The sequence below is a fragment of the Gopherus flavomarginatus genome, chromosome 7, assembly GCF_025201925.1.
Source record: "Gopherus flavomarginatus isolate rGopFla2 chromosome 7, rGopFla2.mat.asm, whole genome shotgun sequence".
Lineage (NCBI taxonomy): Eukaryota > Metazoa > Chordata > Testudines > Testudinidae > Gopherus > Gopherus flavomarginatus.
Genome location: NC_066623.1, coordinates 37,302,687 through 37,322,928, shown reverse-complemented (window position 1 = coordinate 37,322,928; position 20,242 = coordinate 37,302,687). Strand labels below are relative to the sequence as shown.

Here is a 20,242-nt window from a genome sequence, read left to right as displayed (position 1 = left end):
CACCCAACATGCCAGTGGCAAAGCTGGGAAGAAAATCCAGGTCTCCTAAATCCTAGTCTGGTCTCAATTCACTAGGCCAGATCTGCTATATGTCTAAAGTAGTAGGAAAAACACACTATGATAAGTTGTATTTGAGAAATAAGGTTATATAAAGATAATCAATACATATCACATTTGCACAGAATGGAGAATTAGGGTTGCATATTCAATCTTAGTTTTCACATTTTTACTATAGTCAGTTTCCTGTGTTGTGTCTGTCATTGAGGTAGGGAGCTCCTTCCTGCACTCAAAAATTAAACAAGACTAATGCCTAGTCAATATGATTCCCATCTACTGCAACCTTAACAATCCTATTTTGATATTTTAAAATCCTTTCCCAAAGTCCCCAAAAAAACCCTTTAGAGCTATTAGGCCTGAAGAACCTCCATCTGGAGTTCTCCACAAGAGTTGCTTTTCTCTCACTGAACTAGCTTAGCAGAAAAAAAGATCACAATGCAGAATCCATTTCCAAAAAGATGACCCATGAAATTTGCCATTTAGCTATTGAAAATACCATTTTCTTTGTGAAAATGAGTTTAGCCTTGCTTATAATGAAAACCCTGACATAACCATAACTTAAACTGGGCAAGATCAGGAATCTTCTATAAGTAGCTTTGCAGTTAATTGTTTTGGCAATACATAACTCATGTCACTAGTTTAGAAAGAAAATGGGCTGATGCAATGAGTATATGGAGAAGAATTACAACTAATTTAGAATGATCAGTGTACAGTACTTAGTCTTTGTTAAGTCGCACTCATACTAATAAACTGTTCAAATAGAAATTCAATAATTGATTGTTTTCTTCAAGTAATTCCTTCAATATGCATGATCAGTAACTAATGTTAATGTTCTATATTACACAATGAAATAAATATGAATTACACATTACAGAGAACATTGTGCTCCTGGTTGAACTACACCTGTATTACAATTGTTTAAGGGTTGATGAAGTGAGAACTGACCTATACATTAGTTTCAGAAGTACTACAATAAAGCTTCCCCCAATCCTGAAAGGTTCTAAAACAAGATACTTTCAAGTGGCCACATACTGACCTTTCTGTACTCCCAAGAGTGGAGGAGAATTCTCTTGAGGAGCTCTATCAGGTTCCTGGGGAGGTACAACCATGGCAAGTGCATGCATTGGTACACGTGGAACCTAAAAATCAACTCAGAAAGAACTTGTCTCAGTTTTAGTTTTCAATGGATAAGAGTCTCTTAACTTAATCTAGAAGCACATTTCTGTTTGCATACATTCCCTTCCACTCAGCTGCTAACTGTGCACTGCATGTTATCCCTTAACATACCAACTTCCAAAAGTAAGGTGTTTCATCTTTAATATACTAACTGCAAAGTTAACCATTCTCTTTCCCCTCTTCTACCTCCAAAATGGTTAAGAACATTTACTTGTTCTTGTACTATCCAATATTTCATACCCAGAAAGATGGGAAATAAATTGCCTCATGAGTTAGGATTCTGAGGAGTACAAAGGCCCCAGTAGCCACAAAAAAAGTTAGGAAATTAGGCACACAGGTAACTTGTATCCAGTACAAGCCCACAGATCAGAATTCCATTAGCTTTTCGAATCATATGCAGGAAAAGGGGCATGCGAAAAACAGTAAGGAACTGCTACACAATACTTTCAATTGGAGTTGTAATTCTTCACTTGTTGGTCCAAAGTAGTATTTTACTGGCCTATTAGATCCTGCCAGCCAAACGCCGTTGGGAAAGTGTTTTTTTAAAATAGAAGCTATCAAATTTTATAAAGTGATCACTTCCACTTAATGAGAGCCATTACTGAGGGCAGACACTGCTCAGTGAAACTTCATCATACACTGTACTTGTATATGTAGTAACCAGTGCAGTCACAGCACTTGGGTGGTTTTCTTCAAATAAAAAAAACTCTTGCCTTTGAAACCACTTCATGTTAAACTTGCCAGTTTTTGGAAGTACTTAGAACACAGTATTAGCCTAGACATCATATATGCAGCTTTTTAAATGCTGAATATAACTGCATTTTATCTGCATCTTTTATTTTCCTAACTGTATTCTATCAACTAAATTCTTGGTTCTCTTTGTAGGCTGGGGTTTTCCAAAGATTCTTAGGGAGTTTGGTGGCCAACTCCTACTGAAAATCTAGTTCCCTTGGGCCACTTTGAAAATCCCAGGTACATGCAATAAGCTGCCTTTCACTTTACACAAGATACCAATATGTAAGGAAAACTAGCATCAGTGTTTCCAGTGCATTATCACATGGCTTTAGGAGTGCTGAGGCAAGAGGGTAAAGGCTGAGTAATTTCAATCAAGTGCAACAGTCGCCTAGAAATGCTGTATCTGGACTGGGCTTATTAGGGAACAGAAATTATTAAAAGTAAGATGGACAATATACATGTGTATTTTTCAGGAACTCCTAAGTAAACAAAGCTTCATTCATGTCCCCCTTTTGATAAGTTTCTAAATATGTAACGTAGAAAAATCAGTGTCACTGATCTTTATTTTACTTCCACTAAACTTTGTTTCCATTTATTAAATGTTAAAAAAATTTACTAAAAAGTTTTATTTTCTGTTGTGGAAATAAATGTATGTTTAATTATACTTTTATGTCTTACCTGAGACTGATCCTGAGAAGGTGGTGTGAGCTGAGACATGTCTGCAGTAGGAACTGACAGAACATTGTTTGGGTAATCCAGTAAGTAAGAAACAACATTTGTATGTCCACCCTTTGCAGCTTCAATGAGCATTGTTGAGCCATCCTGGGGTGAGAGTTTGGAGACAGAAAATGCAACAGTAAGGGGAGTTCTTCTAGCCTCTGTGCTATATAAAAATGGAGATTTTTCTGTGAAATTAAGTTTAAAATTGTCCAGCCTTCCCTTTTAATCAAAGTCAACTGTGCAGTACTTTAGTTTCAAGTTATGTACAAGGATAAGCAATTATGAAAGGTGAGTATATTCGAATCACAATGAATAATTTAAATTGAATACCTTAAGTCGATGAGTAGGGTCTGCACCATGAGCCAGGAGGAGCTCAACAACAGCAAGGTGGCCCCCCGCACACGCCAATGACACCACTGTGTGGTCATTATTAGCAGTAGCCCTATTAACATTGGCACCTATGAAGAAAACAGCTTATGCAGAATTAGCAGGAATTTCTTCATGTTTAAATTCTAAACAACAAAGCTGGTGTATTTTCTGATTTTGAGTGTGTATTATAGAATTTCAGATCTAGGATGCAAGTTAGTTACAATAAAAATCAGAATGAGGATAACATAACGGCAAAGACATTTCAGAAGTAAAAATAGGATGACTTCTGAGATAAACTGAGTTTCATAAAAAGATGTACATTCATACTGCAATGCAAGTGAGCTAGTGTGACCAGGTGTCCCGATTTTATAGGGACAGTCCCGCTATTTGGGGCTCTCTCTTATATAGGCTCCTATTACCCCTCACCCCCATCCCGATTTTTCATACTTGCTGTCTGGTCACTCTAAAGTGAGCAAAGGGAGGGGTATTCACACACTTAAAATAACTGTTAGAAGATTTATTTTTATATTCCAAGGAAGAATCACAATCCTTTCATAGTAAGGGGCTATTTATTTTTTAAACCAGGAGTACTCCTGGGCAAGAGTTGACTGCAAAACATTTTTAGAATAAAATGCTAGAAATACTATCTAACCATGTACTGACTGACATTTTTGCCTTACTCATCAGTACAATTTGGTGGAAAGTATTTTCGATAAAGTATTTCTGTACTCAGAAGTGAGCAATCACCTGTATAATATGAGTTAACTGAAATTAAAATCTTCTCACCACAAATGAGCACTTACCACACAACCTGTAAACCTAACACATGACATAAGGAAAATTTCTATTCTAGTAGGTATTAAAGCCATAACACGAAAGTTTAATAGAACTGTTAAGTGATGTTTCAGACACTGAAGTTGGTACTAATATTTTACCTTTGCTAATAAGAAACTGTACAGTGCATAAATGACCAGCTCTTGCAGCCTTCATAAGCGGTGTCCTTCCACCTTCAGATTCATGCTCCTGTTATAAAAAGGTGTATTAAAAAAAAGTGTTATAAATACTGGCAAAACATATCAACCAAGAGTCTTAGTGGCTGAAATTTTCACTTCAGGGATTTACACTGCTCTATTAATTTTAATGAATATTCTGTATAAATCCCCACCAGTGTATTTTCAGCTAATTTCTCAAAAAGGTCCCAATGAATCTATTTGGTTAGTGAATTACATTGGAAAGGGTCACTAAAAACGTCACATCATCACCCTCACAATTTCACAGATCTCACTGGAAAGTTTCCTGACTTTTAGCTTCGTTCAGTTTCATTACCTCTAAACAAATCATTTGCATCAAATTTTCTCCAATACACACTGTTCAAAAGGCTGCCATTTCTCAGCAAAAGAACATTGAGAACACAATTATACAGTGATACAAGAATGGAGAAATCTCTTAGCTAAGCCAACCTATGGAGAATAGCCAACATCTGAATCTTCTGAATTGTAACATGTTGGAATGGGATTATCACTCACAAATCAGACAAAACTCAATTATATGCAACAAAGATTGCATCAAATAGCCTTATGAGCCATAATGAGAGGGTAACTGGTCTCTGAAAAGAAGAATTAGAGAACATGGAGTTGAAAAGACAGAGGAACAATCTGAAGGTCAATGGTGAGATTCTCTTCAGAGCCATCAGATGCTGTCTCCAAAAACTGAAGTTTAACATGAGCAGCCCAAGTTAAAGCATGAGTGACATGAAAGATTTTGGAAAAGAGACACTATAGATGCTCAGAAAACTGACAAGAGAGATGAATGTGGAAGTTAGTAATCAACCCTTTCTACCCTTGAGATAACACAAGCCAATGAGGGAAAAGAACCAGCCAGTTACACAGGAATGGCTGATACCACATAAAGAGTGCTGGCAAGTGATGGGGACCCACCCCACACCGCAAGGGGATTAAGTGTCCTGTCCATGAGAGAGTGTACATGTGCCCTTCAAAATAAAACTCAGTAATGCATTAGGAACTTTATTTAAACAGTTTATAGGAAAATAATCTCTAATTCACTGTTTAAACTTCATTATTCTCTGAATATCTGATAGTGGAGATGATTAAGAACAGTAGGAGTACCTCTCCTTTCTTGTTTTAGATTGAGAAGGCTTAATGCTGGATTTATGAGAGTTGTATCCAACCCTACCCATTTCCTTCAATTGACTGAAAATCCTGTACATCCCCATTGCTAGGTTGCAGGTGTCTAGTGAAAATTAACCATTTGATTATGCACTTGAGAAGGGGAATCTTTAGTGATGGCAAATCCAAACCTGTTGAGAAGTTTAGTGGTCCAAATCAGTCATGTGCTATTATGAAGAGTCTAAAAAACTGAGCTTGTCTCCTCTCACCACTTGAAAAAGGGAAAAAGCGGTCTGGCATAATTTTTCTTATGAGACACAACAGTTTTATTGTACATTGCTTTAAGATGCACGTCTGTTCTCTGTGCACTGCGTCTTGATCTTCTAACTTATTTTGCATGACATTATTGCTACATACATATAATTCATGCGCAATACTATGCTGCAAGAGAGGAAGCCATAGAGATTTGATCCTCAAGTCAGAAAACACCTGAACTCCCTGCAACTACCAGAGTCAATTTATAAACAGATTTACTCAGTCTTTTATTATTCAGACAGAGACACTGAGTTCCACAGAGTTTATTGTGGAAGGCTCTTTTTCATGAGACCTTAATAATCAAAGTAATGCATGCTTTGCATGCATATGCAAGGAACAATAGTATATTCTTTAAAATTTGGGGTTTGCTCTGGTGCTTTGGCCTCAATTTTTACCTCCTGCGACTGTTATGCAATTAGCAGCTGCCCCTCCATTCCACATGCAGAACTCATTTGATTTGTACTGTGTGAAGATATTTTAAAATGCACTTTGAGATGCAATGCACTATGTATTAAAATACACAAAACTTCAATATATGAGCAGAAACCATGTTGTCCAAACTCAATTCCTGATGCAAGGTCTCAAAATCTCCATACTACGAGAATCAAAGAACTCAAATAAATAAATCGGGTTAATTGGAATTTTCTAACTCTAAGACAGTGCAAGTTTGTGTCTTGTAGTATGTTAAAGTGTCTTGTTTCATTTTAGATGGCTAGCAATAAACCATTAGTACTTTGCTTGGGAGTCTAAGAGATGTCACTGCTGGGGAAACTTCTTGATGTCCATGGCAAGTTTTCCTTTACTTAAATTTCATGCAGTTATTCTATATATACTGGTTTGATTATACCCACCTCCTCAAGCAATCGAATCCTGATCCTCCGTGGTGTTTACAAACTTCAAATACTTGCAGCACCAAACACACACACAACTCCCATCTGGCCAAACTATTCATTTTATCTATTGTATTTCTTCAGTATCCACTCCTTATTCATTTCGGTAGCTCTTCCCATCTGACTCCACTTTGACAACATCTTTTCTATCAGAAAACCCAACACTGCATACACTATTTTATTTTTTTTTAAACTTAATTTAATGCAGTTATAAGATGCCAGCCATCTGTAGAAACTTCAGTCCTCTATTTAGCCACAGCAAAGGTATAGCAGCAGCAGAACCATTGCAAACATGGTCCCCAATATATGGGTCAAGCCAGAACTGAGAATGGTCACCTCCAGGGGAGAGAAGGCAGTCTACATTCTATGTCCATTCAGTCCCCAGTCTTACTTCTGAGACTGCCGAATGTGTGTGTCTGATTGCTGTGGGTTGTGACAGACACATTCAGAAATGGAAGAGCTCTGTGTAGCTCAAAAGTTTGTGTCTCACCAACAGAAGTTGGTCCAATAAAAGATATTACCTCATGCACCATGATTCGCTAATATCCTGGCACCAACACAGCTACAACGCTGCATTCTATTTGGAGTAACAGACATGAGCTATCAGGGAGCTTACATAAAACTGTAACAGTTTCAATAACAATAGCCTGTTTATTTTGATACAAGGCTTCAAATATTGAAGCCGTAACTGCCTAAAGAATGAATCCTAACTTCCAAGGGAGGTGAATTTGTGTAGATTACAAATAACTATCAGATAGCAGCTCCAATATGTAATTACTCCCACTGGACAAATCCATACTTTGGTGAGTAAAGAGAAAGGGGGATGCAATCATAAGTGTCTTATCAGAATCTAAAGCAACATACAATGGAATAAAACAAATGGGCAAAATCACAAAAATATCCTACTGGAAAAGCAAAACTGGTATTTTTTTTTAAATGAGAAAAAAGTAACAAGAATTCAAACAGAACAAAATAGCATGACAAGATACAGAGCATGAGGAGGCCAGGGTTCTCACACGTGCTAGAAATAACTGACCTACATTAGTTTTATCCCACAAAACTAGCTCAAAGGATGTAAAAAAACCCTCATGAAACTGATTATAACACAAAGCATTTACAATAGTTCTTTCATCTTGAGGTGTCCCAGTGATGAATACAAGACAAAGTAATGCCAAAGATGACACTCCTCAAGATAATCTTCTCAGAAAGGTGTTGCAGAATTGCCAGTGCAGCATCTAGACACTGGGTCAATCCTTAAGAGGCAGTGCACAATGATGCTTGCTAAATTTGCAGTAAGACTCCTGTAGCTGGATTAATAGATTTCAAACTGCAACACCTGCTTTCATTACCAATGTCTATTAACAGAACAGGCTTTAACATGACCAGATAAAAATAAAGAGAAATGATGAGTTATTTTTCTCTAGATTCTCACCCAACTTTTGTCAAGAGAAGTTAGACATCTGAATTAGTTAGAAAATCCATCTTATATAATTCATTTTAACATTTATGGAGCAAGGATCCATGTGGATAGACATGATGGCAGATGAAAATATTATCCCAAGACAGAAAAGCCAGATAGCATTTCTGGAAGGAATTTTGGGTGCACATTCAAAAATCACCTCATTACTTTATACTCTGTCATAGAAAGGATCAGTAATGAGCAGCTGAAACACACAGCTTCTACAAGTAAAGCTACTGCCACAGTCTCTGAAAAATGCAAGGTCCTAAGAATCAGTTTAGTACAGGGCAGGGATGTGAGGGCTTTTTTTGTTTATTTTATTTATTTATTTTAATCAGCACATTGCTCCACTATGGGCTGGGATGTTAAGTATTATCAAACCATTTTACTGGTGACTGAGCTGTCACAAAAGCCAACATTGCATTTTATGTGAACTCTGTAGGAAGTGATCTACTGACTAACAAAACCTTGTCTACACCAGATACTACTTAGAGTTATCTAGATACAGGTTGAGAAACTGTAGTGTATTAGCAGTAAACTCCAAGGACTTGGCAACAATAGGCCCAATATTTATTATTGTTGCTGATATCACCCTTATCCTTGATACTTCATCCTCAGGTTCTTACATGAGAGGTTTTATATCAAGTGTCTAACAAGGCCAATATAAATTCGAAGCCAAGACTTTGCGATTTCAATAATTCAGTAAAATAATTGTTAGGCTTCTGAAAAAAAGATATCCTTGACTAGCCAATCATCAAATTAATGAAACATATCCACATTTAGACTGTAGCTATGTTATAACAGATTACAACACCAGAAGGGTCCAATGTGATAAACTAGTCTGATCTCCCATGTAATAAAGGCAGTGACTTCCTTGAATTAATTCCTGTTTGAACTAGAACGTTTATTTAGAAAAACAGCCAATTTTAATTCAAAAATTGCTTGGTAAATTACCTTCACTTAAAAATTTGCACACTGATTTAACTTTCAGCCATTTGATCTTATTATATCTTTGCTAGACTGAAGAGGTCATTATCAAATTTTTGTTCTCCATGTAGGTACTTATAGACTGATCTAGTCACCCTTTCACCTTTTCTTTATTAAGCTGAATAGATCATAGTCCATCATTATAAGACATACTCTTGGCTCTTATTTGAACTCTCTCCAATTTAATTATTCCTGGATAAATATGAAAAATTCTCTCAAGAGCTCTAGTGGACTGCTGTGTTCAAACTTCAAAGAGATAGTCATCATTAGACATATTACTACTTAACATGTTCATTACAAGATTTTGATTTTATTCTGGATCTGATAAGGAATGGAACCAGATCTCTCTCAAATTCTTTTGTAACAAGACCCTTTGATTTATGAGGGTTCTAATTCCCCTGAAAATGCTAAAAATTCAAGTCCTCTGAGGGTAAATATTTTACCGCATTGTTCTGAAGAATTTTTAAGTAAAACTATTTTGAATGTTTTCTTGTCCTTCCCTCCCACCCCTGCTGAAAAATTTGAGTTTTTATTAATTTTGTTCCCCTTTTTATAATATTCTCAAGACAAAACTCTGACTACGAGACTCAAAGTTATAAAAAAAAGTCAGTAACATGTCCTCTACAGACAAATTTCATGAGGTGGATACAAACACACATTAAAACTTAAATGGATTTCTGGTTAAGAGAACTGAAAACTATGAGACCCTATAGAGAGATATAGTGATCCTATTATTTGTAAAGAGTTTGTTGTAGCCACTATTCGTGAAAAGCTGGTTTAATAAGATGACCCTTTCATATACAAGGAGGAAGCAGGGTAGTAATTAAGAAAGAAAGGGATTAGAAATCAAGCCAAAGGACTGCAGAGAAAGAAATAAAAAAAGTAGAGCAATGATGGAGATTTAATACACTACATAGCAAGTCTTTGCACCTCTGATGAAATCTAGATACCGTAAGCCATGCTTGCTGTGAACATCTATTTTTGAGGTTTTAGCTTACAAGCATCAAAGGCCAACCTCACCTGATGCTTGGCCGTCTCTATGCCCTCCAAAATAGTCTTCTTTAAGTCCTCCTGCTTGTCCTGCGGAAGGAAAAAGAAGAACTCACGGATCTTATTCTACAAATAAAATTAATACTTGGCCGTGAAGACCTGGTGATTACAATTTCAGTTCGTCAGCATCATCAGCTGAATTAGCCTGAGGACAAAACTAGTCTTTAAACCAAGCAATGCAATTCTTCATCATAGCCTCAATCTAAGCCACCTAGACTCACGTGGCTAGTGAAAGTTACACACAATATCCACTGGTGCAAATTACCAGATGCTTTCTTGGTCACACTCAGTCACCACATATTCTGACCTAGCACAGCCAAAAATATGACTGCAATAATTCCGTTTCAATGTTTTGAGCGCACTCTTTTAGTTCTTTTGTTACAGAGACAACATGAATATTCTTACTAATAACCCTGGATCCTCTATCATCTTCCCCAGATAGTCTAGAACCAGCATCCAAAAGAAAAAAAATAAATACCACAATTACTTTTCAGTCCATCACACTGAAAACATATTAATCTCCCTGAATGTATAATGCAAAGCCCTACTTACAACCTACACAATGTTAGCAAGAACTCAGGTTGACATATATACAAAGGTTAAGTATGCAGTGTGATGTATCTAAGGAAAACATAAGGTTGATATTAAGGATTTACTTTATGGTGTGAGGGAAATTAATGTGTAGTACGTTTTCTTATCAATTGGAAGCAAAAAGAATTTCCCTGTGATGGTGCAGAACCTGTCAATGAAAATTGTGTAAGCACTAGGGTATGATTAAGAAGTGTCCCGTAGCTTGGCATTTCCTTACTCTGTAGGGTTTGAGCTGAGTTGCTATCAGTTAACCAATTCTACTCCCTTTTAAACATGGTGGTTATAGAATTTCCTAGGTTTTTAAAAGCAAGCGTTCCATGGTTTGGAGGAAGCATGGGTGTTTGAGATGAAAAGGAAGAATGGATTTTCTGCTACTGTATATGGGGGGGGGGGGTGGGCCTTGCAGGTCTCTCTTTACCCTCCTGAACTGCAGCACAAAAGTGCCCATATTTCAGGGGATCCTCCCTAGTGCTGCACCTGTTCCCTTGGGCCGGCTGCAGCTCTACAGAGCAGTGTAGTCTCTGCTGAAGGTGCAGAACTACACAGGCTACAAAGACCACAGCAATGCAGCTTGTATCTTCTCCCCAGAAATCTTGGCTGCTGCTCCCTAACTCTCCTTACTAAATCATAACGAATATGGGCCAGCATCTTCCCTGAGGGCAACCTATGACTTAAGTCCTATTGGAAATGAGAGTCAAAAGGCTGGCTCTCAAATGTACTGCATTTCAGCTAAATCAAGACCTCAGGTTAGGAGAAGAAATCTCCAACAAAATTCACTTCTAGCTTAGAGGAAGGTAAACTGAGTTAGGAGCCAGGAGATAAAAATCTCATTTGGCACTCACTACTGTTTGTATTTTTGTACTTTTCAGTCCTTAATTTTGAACCAGCAGGCCTCACACCCACCTCTCAGGAAATACACAATCAAGCTGTAACACTGAGTACCTTTCCCAGACTTGAAGGAGCAGCTTTGCGTAAAGTCAGAAGCTTGCCTCTCTCACCAACATAAATTGGTACAATAAAAGATTATCTTACCCACCTTGTCTTGCTAATATCCTGGGACCAACATGGCTACAATACTGCAAGCAACAATAGAGATATTCAATTCTGCCATTTGAAATGGAAACTCCCCAATATGAAGAAAGGAAGCAAAACAGTTTCTTCCTGAGCAAATGCAAGAAACAAAACATCTCCAGAGGACTCACCATCTATAACCCTCTAACCACTACATACAACTCCAAATATGCTGAGCAGCTCTGCAGGACTCCAAAAAATTGAGGAATCATCTCCTGCAACTCTCATACTCCACGAGAGACCACCTCAAACAAGAAATAATCACATACTCTCACACACAGATGGGGGAGGAGGGGAGAAATCAGGAAGCCTACCTGGAGATCATGCAAGAAGTCAAAAATAGCTATTACAAAAATCTGATGACAGCCATCCAACACAAAAGCAAAGTGGAACCAATTGCAACAACTTCACAAACCACAGACATCCCATGACAACCCAACATCAGTTTATTAAAACTACCTGTAACCAGAGCCAAATTAACTGTACTCTTCAAGGGACTGAACTTCTACCTCATCACAGAACCTATCATTATACTAATATGTGGAGAACTAGAATTCTTTCACTGATTTCACCTCAAAGAATTCTTTCACAACAATATCACCTAGAACTACCACCTCCCCGGCAACAGTCATAAGAAAAAAGAATAATCTGACAACACTCCACCACAGACAAAAATCACACACTTGATTACACTGATTGACTAAAGTCCCTAATCACATCTGCCATATACTCCCACCGCCAGTGCTGAGAGGACAACTATACAGTCTCTGAAATCCAACCACCAGATAGCAATTAAATCAGCAGACAATGGGGATGCCATCACAGTTCTCAACTGTGATGACTATGTTAACAAAGCCTACAACTCTTTGACACCACCAAAGAACTCAGACAACCCAGAAATCTAAGGATATCATCAAATCCTTTCCTGCTCAACTCCAAGAGAAACTAACAACCTTGTCCCCCACAAACTTTCTATATGCTTCCCAAGATACACAAACAAGGGAATCCAGGAGACTCATCATATCTAACCATGGCACTCTTAATGAAGCAGTATCAGGACTCATAGAAACCATCCTCAAGCTACTGACCACATAAAGGGTCAGCGTCCTCCAGAAACTCTAAACATTAACAACCTTCCTCAGAACACCATCCTTGCCACCACAGATGTCACCTCCCTATATACTAACATCTCTTACTGCTGCCTGGTGCGGATCTCTACAAGACAATGGACAACACTCACATATCCATCTCAAAAACATTGCTAAACTCATCCATTTTATCCTCACCTAGAACAATTTTATATTCAACCAACATCTTGTCCAAACAAAGAACAGCAATGGGTACCACAATGGCTCCCCAGCATGCCAACCTCTCTTCATGGGCTACCTTGAGGAAGAATTCATGGACAAATGCACCACAAAACCAATGCTATACCTGAAATACATCAATGATGTTTTTATCTTCTGGACAGATGAGCTAAACTTCCTTATAGATTTTCACCACAACTCCACCCACCACTACCCATCCATTCATTCAGCCCTCTCGAGAGCACTCCCATATCAGCATCAAACTTCCTGGACACCACGATCTGCTTCAACAGTGGAACTTTAGAGACAGCTATGTACAAGAAACCCAGAGATCACCACACTTACTTTCACCGATCCAGCAGCCATCCCAAACACACCAAAAAATTAGTTTTATGCAGCCAAGCACTCTGATACCACGGAATATGCACCAAGGAGAAAGTCCAGGATACACAGCTTACCACACAAAACACCAGAGCATTCCATCAGAGAAGTAGATTGCAGCATGGAACAGGCCACTCAAATACCTCAGTGTACTTGCTTCAATATGGAAAAAGCCCTCCAACCACAGCAGCCTAGTTGTCACGTATCCCCCCACACTGGACCCCATACGGTGTATCATTAAGCAATTAAAACCATACTCAACACAGACCAATCTGAAAAATCTCTTTCAAGCCACCTCTTTTGGCCTTCAAAACAACCCCCTCAACTTCTGCAGCTTCATCAGAAGCAGCAGCAAGCTCCCTAAAAAACAGGCCATACCATCTCAAAGCAGAAACAAATCCCACTGTAACAGATGCAAAATCTGCAGAAGTATCTCTCCTGCTACGACAAACAATATCCTGCCACAACACAGCTTTCAAGATCCATGGATCCTACACATACCTATCACAACATGTGGTGTGCTTCACCCAATGCACTAAGAGTACATATATATGCTGGAATAAAAGACCGTGGCAAGGCCACGGTTGGCCTGAGTGAGCTCTCAGGCTCAGGGGCTAAAAACTGCTGCAGACATTTTGGGCTTGGCCTGGCGCCCAGGCCCTGGAGCCCTCCCTGCTTGTGGGGTCTCAGAGCCTGGTCACCTACACAGCAATTCTACAGCTCCGCAAGCCCAAGTCAGCTGACATGGGCCAGCCATGGGTGTTTACTTGCTGTGTAGATGTACTCTTTATTCCCCAATACCAATTATGTGGGTGAAACAGGACAATCATCATGAACTCATACAAAAAAAAAACAAAAACAACAAAAGACAATTACATCATATTACCTGTGGGTGAGTACTTTTCACAAAGCGATCACTCCTTATCTGACCTCTCAATCCTCAGCCTCAAAGGAAACCCGCACACCTTCAAAACACAAGCCTGGGATCTTGCTATACACTAAAAATCACAGACTTACAGACACTGGATTTGTGGCTTATTACAACAATCTGTAACCCATTAACGTCTCTTTTTGTCCTATGACTACAGAGGTTTCAACTGGCCACTTCACCTCAATTAGTCTCTTCCAATACAGGTTAACTACTTATGCTGTTCCATTTTGTATTTTGCTGACACGGACTACCTTTCCCAGATCTGAAGAGCTCTGTGTAAGCTCGAAAGTTAGTCTTTCACCAATAGAAGTTGCTCCAAAAAAAGATATTATCTCACCCACCTTGTTTCTCAAGTATCACACAGGTAATTTTACAAATAAGATAATATAGGTTGCCAAAGGTAACTTAGCAGCATGAGGCACAGAATCCAATCTCATCCATAGAATTTTTCATGGGTCACGTTCTGATGGCTTGTGTCACATTTAAAAATTGAGAGAAGTATGATTGTTTTAACAAAATAGTGGCTATGTTCCATGAGGGCATGCAGACACTGCTGCTCAGAATAAAATTTGCCAAATCTAAGTGCTTAGTTAGGCCATCTATAACTACTATTTTAACCATTAGATCACACTCCTCTCCCAGAGGCGGAAATAAAATCCAGGAGTCCTGATTTCCAGCATTCTATTACTTCTGAGCTAATAACTGTGAAACCCACTGGGAAAGTGGGTATCATTTCCTCTCCAGTGGCTGATACAAAGAGAGAAGAACAGCTATTACTGTAGCTCAAGTGGTAGAGGTCTCAACTAGTGATCTGAAAGTCCAGGGCAAAAACTCTGCTGAGGATACATGTGGGTTGGTTGCAAGTGACAAACAGGAACTAAGTTTTCTTTTAAAAAATATTGACGCAGCAAGAAAATCTCTTTACAGATGGCGTAACACTCAGCAAACAACAGGTATTACACATTTTGGTCATTTGTCGCATTGTGTTTGCTTATTACAAACTGACAAGTGTGTGGTCTGATCATTTTAGTGAAGTGGTTGTGGCTTCAGTAATGTAAAGAGCTAAACCTTTAATCATTTTGTTGCTCGTCTCTGGACTTTCTCCAATTTGTCCACATCTTTCCTGAAATGTGGCGCCCAGACCTGGACACAATACTCCAGTTGAGGCCTAATCAGCATGGAGTATTGCTTACAATACTCCTGCTAATACATCTCAGACTCATGTTTGCTTTTTCCCCCCCCTCAACAGTGTTACACTGTTGATTCATATTCAGCTTGTGGTCCACTGTGACCCCCAGATCCTTTTCCGCAGTACTTCCTCCTAGTCAGTCATTTCCCATTTTGTATGTGTGCAACTGATTGTTCCATTCTAAGTGGAGTACTTTGCATTTGTCGTTAGTGAATTTCACCCTATTTACTTCAGACCATTTCTCCAGTTTGTCCAGATCATTTTAAATTTTAACCCTATCTGCCAAAGCACTTGCAACCCCTCTAGCTTAGTATCATCCTCAAACTTTATAAGTGTACTCTCTATGCCACTATCTAAATCATTGATGAAGATACTTAGCAGAACGGGACCCAGACTGATCCCTGAAGGACCCTGCTCGTTATGCTCTTCCAGCACAACTGAACCACCGATAACTACTCTCTGGGAACGGCTTTCCAACCAGTTTTGAACCCACCTTATAGTAGCTCAAAACTGCTCAAGATAGTTAAGACCAAAGCAGACAGTGAAGAACTTCAAAAAGATCTTACAAAACTAAGTAATTGGGCAACAAAATGGCAAATGAAATTTAATGTGAATAAATGTAAAGTAATGCACACTGGAAAAAATAACCCCAACTATACATATAATATGATGGGGGCTAATTTAGCTACAATTAATCAGGAAAGAGATCTTGGAGTCATCGTGGCTAGTTCTCTGAAGACGTCCACACAGTGTGCAGCGGCGTCAAAAAAAGCAAACAGGATGTTAGGAATCATTCAAAAAGGGACAGAGAATAAGATGGAGAATATCTTATTGCCTTTATATAAATCCATGGTATGCCCACATCTTGAATACTGCATACAGATGTGATCTCACCTCTAAAAAGATATACTGGCATTAGAAAAGGTTCAGAGAAGGGCAATTAAAATGATTAGGGGTTTGGAACGGGTCCCATATGAGGAGAGATTAAAGAGGGTAGGACTTTTCAGCCTGAAAAAGAGCACACTAAGGGGGGGTGATATGACAGAGGTATATAAAATCATGAGTGGTGTGGAGAAAGTGATTAAGGAAAAGTTATGTACTTGTTCCCATAATATAAGTTATAATATATAATTAGGGGTCACCAAATGAAATTAATGAGCAGCAAGTTTAAAACAAATAAAAAGAAGTTCTTCACACAGCGCACAGTCAACCTGTGGAACTCCTTGCCTGAGGCAGTTGTGAAGGCTAGGACCATGACAGGGTTTAAAAGAGAACTAGATAATTCATGGAGGTTAAGTCAATTAATGGCTATTAGCCAGGTTGGGTAAGGAATGGTGTCCCTAGCCTCTGTTTGGTAGAGGGTGGAGAGGGATGGTATGTTCTAGCACCATCTACGTTGCATTTCCCTAGTTTGTTTATAAGAAGGTTATGCGAGACAGTAACAAAAGCTTTACTAAAGTCAAGATATACCAAATCTAACACTTTCCTCCTATCCACAAGGCTTGTTACCCTGTCAAAGAAAGCTATCAGGGTGGTTTGACACGATTTCTTCTTTGTCCACACTGATTGTTATTTATCACATTATCTTCTAGATATTTGTAAACTGATTGCTTAATTATTTGCTCCATTAACTTTCCTGGTACTGAAGTTAAGCTGACTGGTCTGTAATTTCTCGGGTTGTCTCTATTTCCCTTTTTATAGATTGGAACTATATTTGCCCTTCTCCAGTCTTCTGGAATCTCCCTCATCTTCCATGATTTTTCAAATATAATCACTAATGGCTCAGATATCTCCTCAGTTAGCTTTTTGAGTATTCTAGCATGTATTCATCGGGCCCTGGTGACTTGGAGACTTCGAACTTGTCCAAGTATTTTTTAACTTGTTCTTTCCCTATTTTAGCCTCTGATCCTACCTCATTTTCCCTGGTATTTACTATGTTAGATGTCCAATCACCACCAACTTCTTGGTGAAAACTGAAACAAAGAAGTCATTAAGAACCCCTGCTATTCCCATATTTCCTGTTATTGTTCTCACCCCTCCTACCCCCCATTGAGTAACAAGCCTACTCAGTCTTTGGTCTTCCTTTTGCTTCTAATGTATTTGTAGAATGTTTTCTTGTTACCCTTTGTCTCTAGCTAGTTAGATCTTGTTTTGCGCCTTTCTAATTTTGTCCCTACATACTTATTTGTTTATATTCATCCTTCGTAATTTGACCCAGTTTCAACTTTTTCATAGATTCATAGACTCTAGGACTGGAAGGGACCTTGAGAGGTCATTGAGTCCAGTCCCCTGCCCTCATGGCAGGACCAAATACTGTCTAGACCATCCCTAATGGTCTCTGTAGGACTGTCTTGATTTTTAGATCATTGAAGATCTCCTGGGTAAGCCAGGGCAGTCTCTTGCCAGACTTCCCATCTTTCCTACGTAATGGGATAGTTTGCTCTTGTGCCCTTAATAACGTGCATCTGAAAAACTGCCTGTCTTCAACTGTTTTTCCCCTTAGACTTGCTTCCCATGGGATCTTACCTACCAACTCCCTGAATTTGCTAAAGTCTGCCTTCTTGAAATCCACTGTATTTTGCTGTTCTCCTTCCTAGCACTCTCTAAAATCATGAACTCTCATGATCACTTTCACCCAAGCTGCCTTCCACTTTCAAATTCTCAAGCAGTTCCTCCCTATTTGTCAAAATCAAATCTAGAACAGCCTCTCCCCAGTAGGTTTCTCCACCTTCTGAAATAAAAAATTGTCTCCAATACTTTCCAAGAGCTTGTTGGATAATTTGTGCCCTGCTGTGTTATTCTCTCCAACAGGTGAGTAGTTGAAGTCCACCATCACCATCCAGTCCTGTGCTTGGGATGATTTTGTTTGCTGTTTAAAGAAAGCCTCATCCACCTCTTCTTCCTGGTTAGGTGGTCTGCAGTAGACCCCCTACCATGACGCCACCCTTGTTTTTACCCCTTTTAACCTTACCCAGAGACTTTCAACAAGGCTGTCTCCTATTTCCATCTTAACCTCAGTCCAAGTGTATACATTTTTAATATATAAGTCAACACCTTCTCCCTTTTTTCCCCCGCCTGTCCCTCCTCCTGAGCAAGCTGTATCCTTCTATACCAATATTCCAGTCATGTGTATTATTCCTCCAAGTCTATGATGCCAATTATGTCAGTTGTGTTTATTTACTAGCATTTTGAGTTCATCCTGCTTATCCCCCATACTTCCTGCATTAGTATACAGACATCTAAGATATGGATTTGATTCCCCCACTCCCACCCCCAGTTCGGTCTTCTCTCCTTTATCCCTACTATAAGACCACACGCTCTCCCCATATTCTGACCATGTTTGCGGATTGGATGTGGATACAAGTTTTGTATCCGCACAGGGCTCTAGAATGCAGGCCACATGCCTAAGACCAGAGAATTGTAGCAAGTAGCATACACTGGTCCATGCATGCGCTGTTGCCCTCCTTGTGCTCCAAAACGAGGTATAAAGGGTGGTATGGACCAATACCTCTCCAGTTTTCTTATCATGAATCAAATAGGATCCAAACCAGAGAGGAAGGAGGATGAGTAGAGGAATACAAATAAGAACCACTCATCTCAGAGAACCTCAAGTTATGGGTAAGAAACCTCCATTTCTTCAGTGCTGGTCCCCATGTGGGCTCCACACAGGGGTGACTGGTAAACAGTATTCAAATAGGAGCAGGGTGCAAGATGCAATTGGTATGGAAGTCTGTAACACTGCTGTCCTGACAGCTGTATTTACTGAAGACGACTAGACCAGGTTGTAATGCTTCATAAAAGTGTGGATGGAACTTCAGATAGCCACTTTACAAATGTCTGCTATTGGCACTTCTCAAAAAGAGATGCTGTGGAGATTGCTTGGGCTCTCGTCAATTGGGCTTTCACCCTGTTCGGGGAGGAATACAGGCCAGATAATAAACCGAGTGATGCAGAGATTCCACTTAGTCTCTCTGGGCTGATAACTCTTGCCCTCATAACTCTGCCATAGCTGACAAAGTCTTAGTGTTTTACTAATTGGCTTTGTTCTCCGCAGATAAAGGGCCACAACTTGTCTGACACTGAGTGCATGCAGTCTCTTTTTCTCAGTGGATGCGTGAGGCTTTGGGAAGAATATAGTGAATGAATAGGTTGGTTCGTCTGAAACTCTGAATTATCTTGGAGATGAAGGGAGACCTTTTTTCTATTAAATATGGTGTATGTTGGGTCTGCCATGAGTGCTCCCAGTTAGCTCATCTGTCTGGCTGATGTGATAGCAACTAAAACCTTCATGGAGAAGTGACATGGAACACGTGGCCATTAGTTTGAAACATGGTCTAGTAAGAATTGGGAGTACAAAGCAAAGATCTCATTGTGGCATGAGTTTCATCACTGGTGGGAAGGTTCTAATAAGACCCTTCAAGAACTAATTGTGGTAGGGTAAGTGTGTGTGGCAGGATGAGAGGATGGCAAGGCACTGATTGCAGCCAGATGGACTTTCAACAAGCTAACAGAAAGCCTTGACAATTTGAGGCACAAAAGATAATCTGAAATGACTGGGACATCTGCCGATTCTGGTGATAACGGATTTCTTTGTGACCAGGTAGAGAAATGCTTCCATTTAGCTAAACAGCATTTCTAGTGAAAATTTTTCTGCTGCGATAAAGGATCGTTCAGATGGCCTTCAAATAGAAAAGTTCCAGAACTGATGCCCATCCAAATACCAGGCTGTGAGATGAAGAGGGTCTTGGCTGGGATGTCTGGTCCTGCACTTGCCCTGAGTGAACAGATATGGAAAAGGTTGAATGTAGATAGAAGGATGGGCTGATATTTGTCAAAGGTCTGGAAATCAAAACTGTCTGGGCCAATTGGATGCAATGAGAACAAGCCT

The 20,242-nt window shown here is 39.2% G+C and overlaps 1 protein-coding gene across 11 annotated transcripts in view; it reads right to left on the bottom strand.

Moving 5' to 3' along the window:
* Positions 1-20,242, bottom strand: part of ANKHD1 (ankyrin repeat and KH domain containing 1) — a 188,612-nt gene that overhangs the window by 64,553 nt on the left and 103,817 nt on the right. For 6 of the 11 annotated variants that reach the window (XM_050962505.1, XM_050962501.1, XM_050962498.1 and 3 more), the window contains exons 11-15: positions 9,855-9,914; positions 3,993-4,080; positions 3,019-3,146; positions 2,647-2,790; positions 1,094-1,196 (exon numbers count right to left, since the gene is read on the bottom strand). In XM_050962505.1, coding sequence (XP_050818462.1) covers positions 1,094-1,196; positions 2,647-2,790; positions 3,019-3,146; positions 3,993-4,080; positions 9,855-9,914 — 523 coding nt within the window. Of the gene's footprint in view, positions 1-1,093; positions 1,197-2,646; positions 2,791-3,018; positions 3,147-3,992; positions 4,081-9,837; positions 9,915-20,242 lie in introns of those variants that run through there. The other 5 variants (XM_050962500.1, XM_050962506.1, XM_050962507.1 and 2 more) reach the window with 2 other exon arrangements.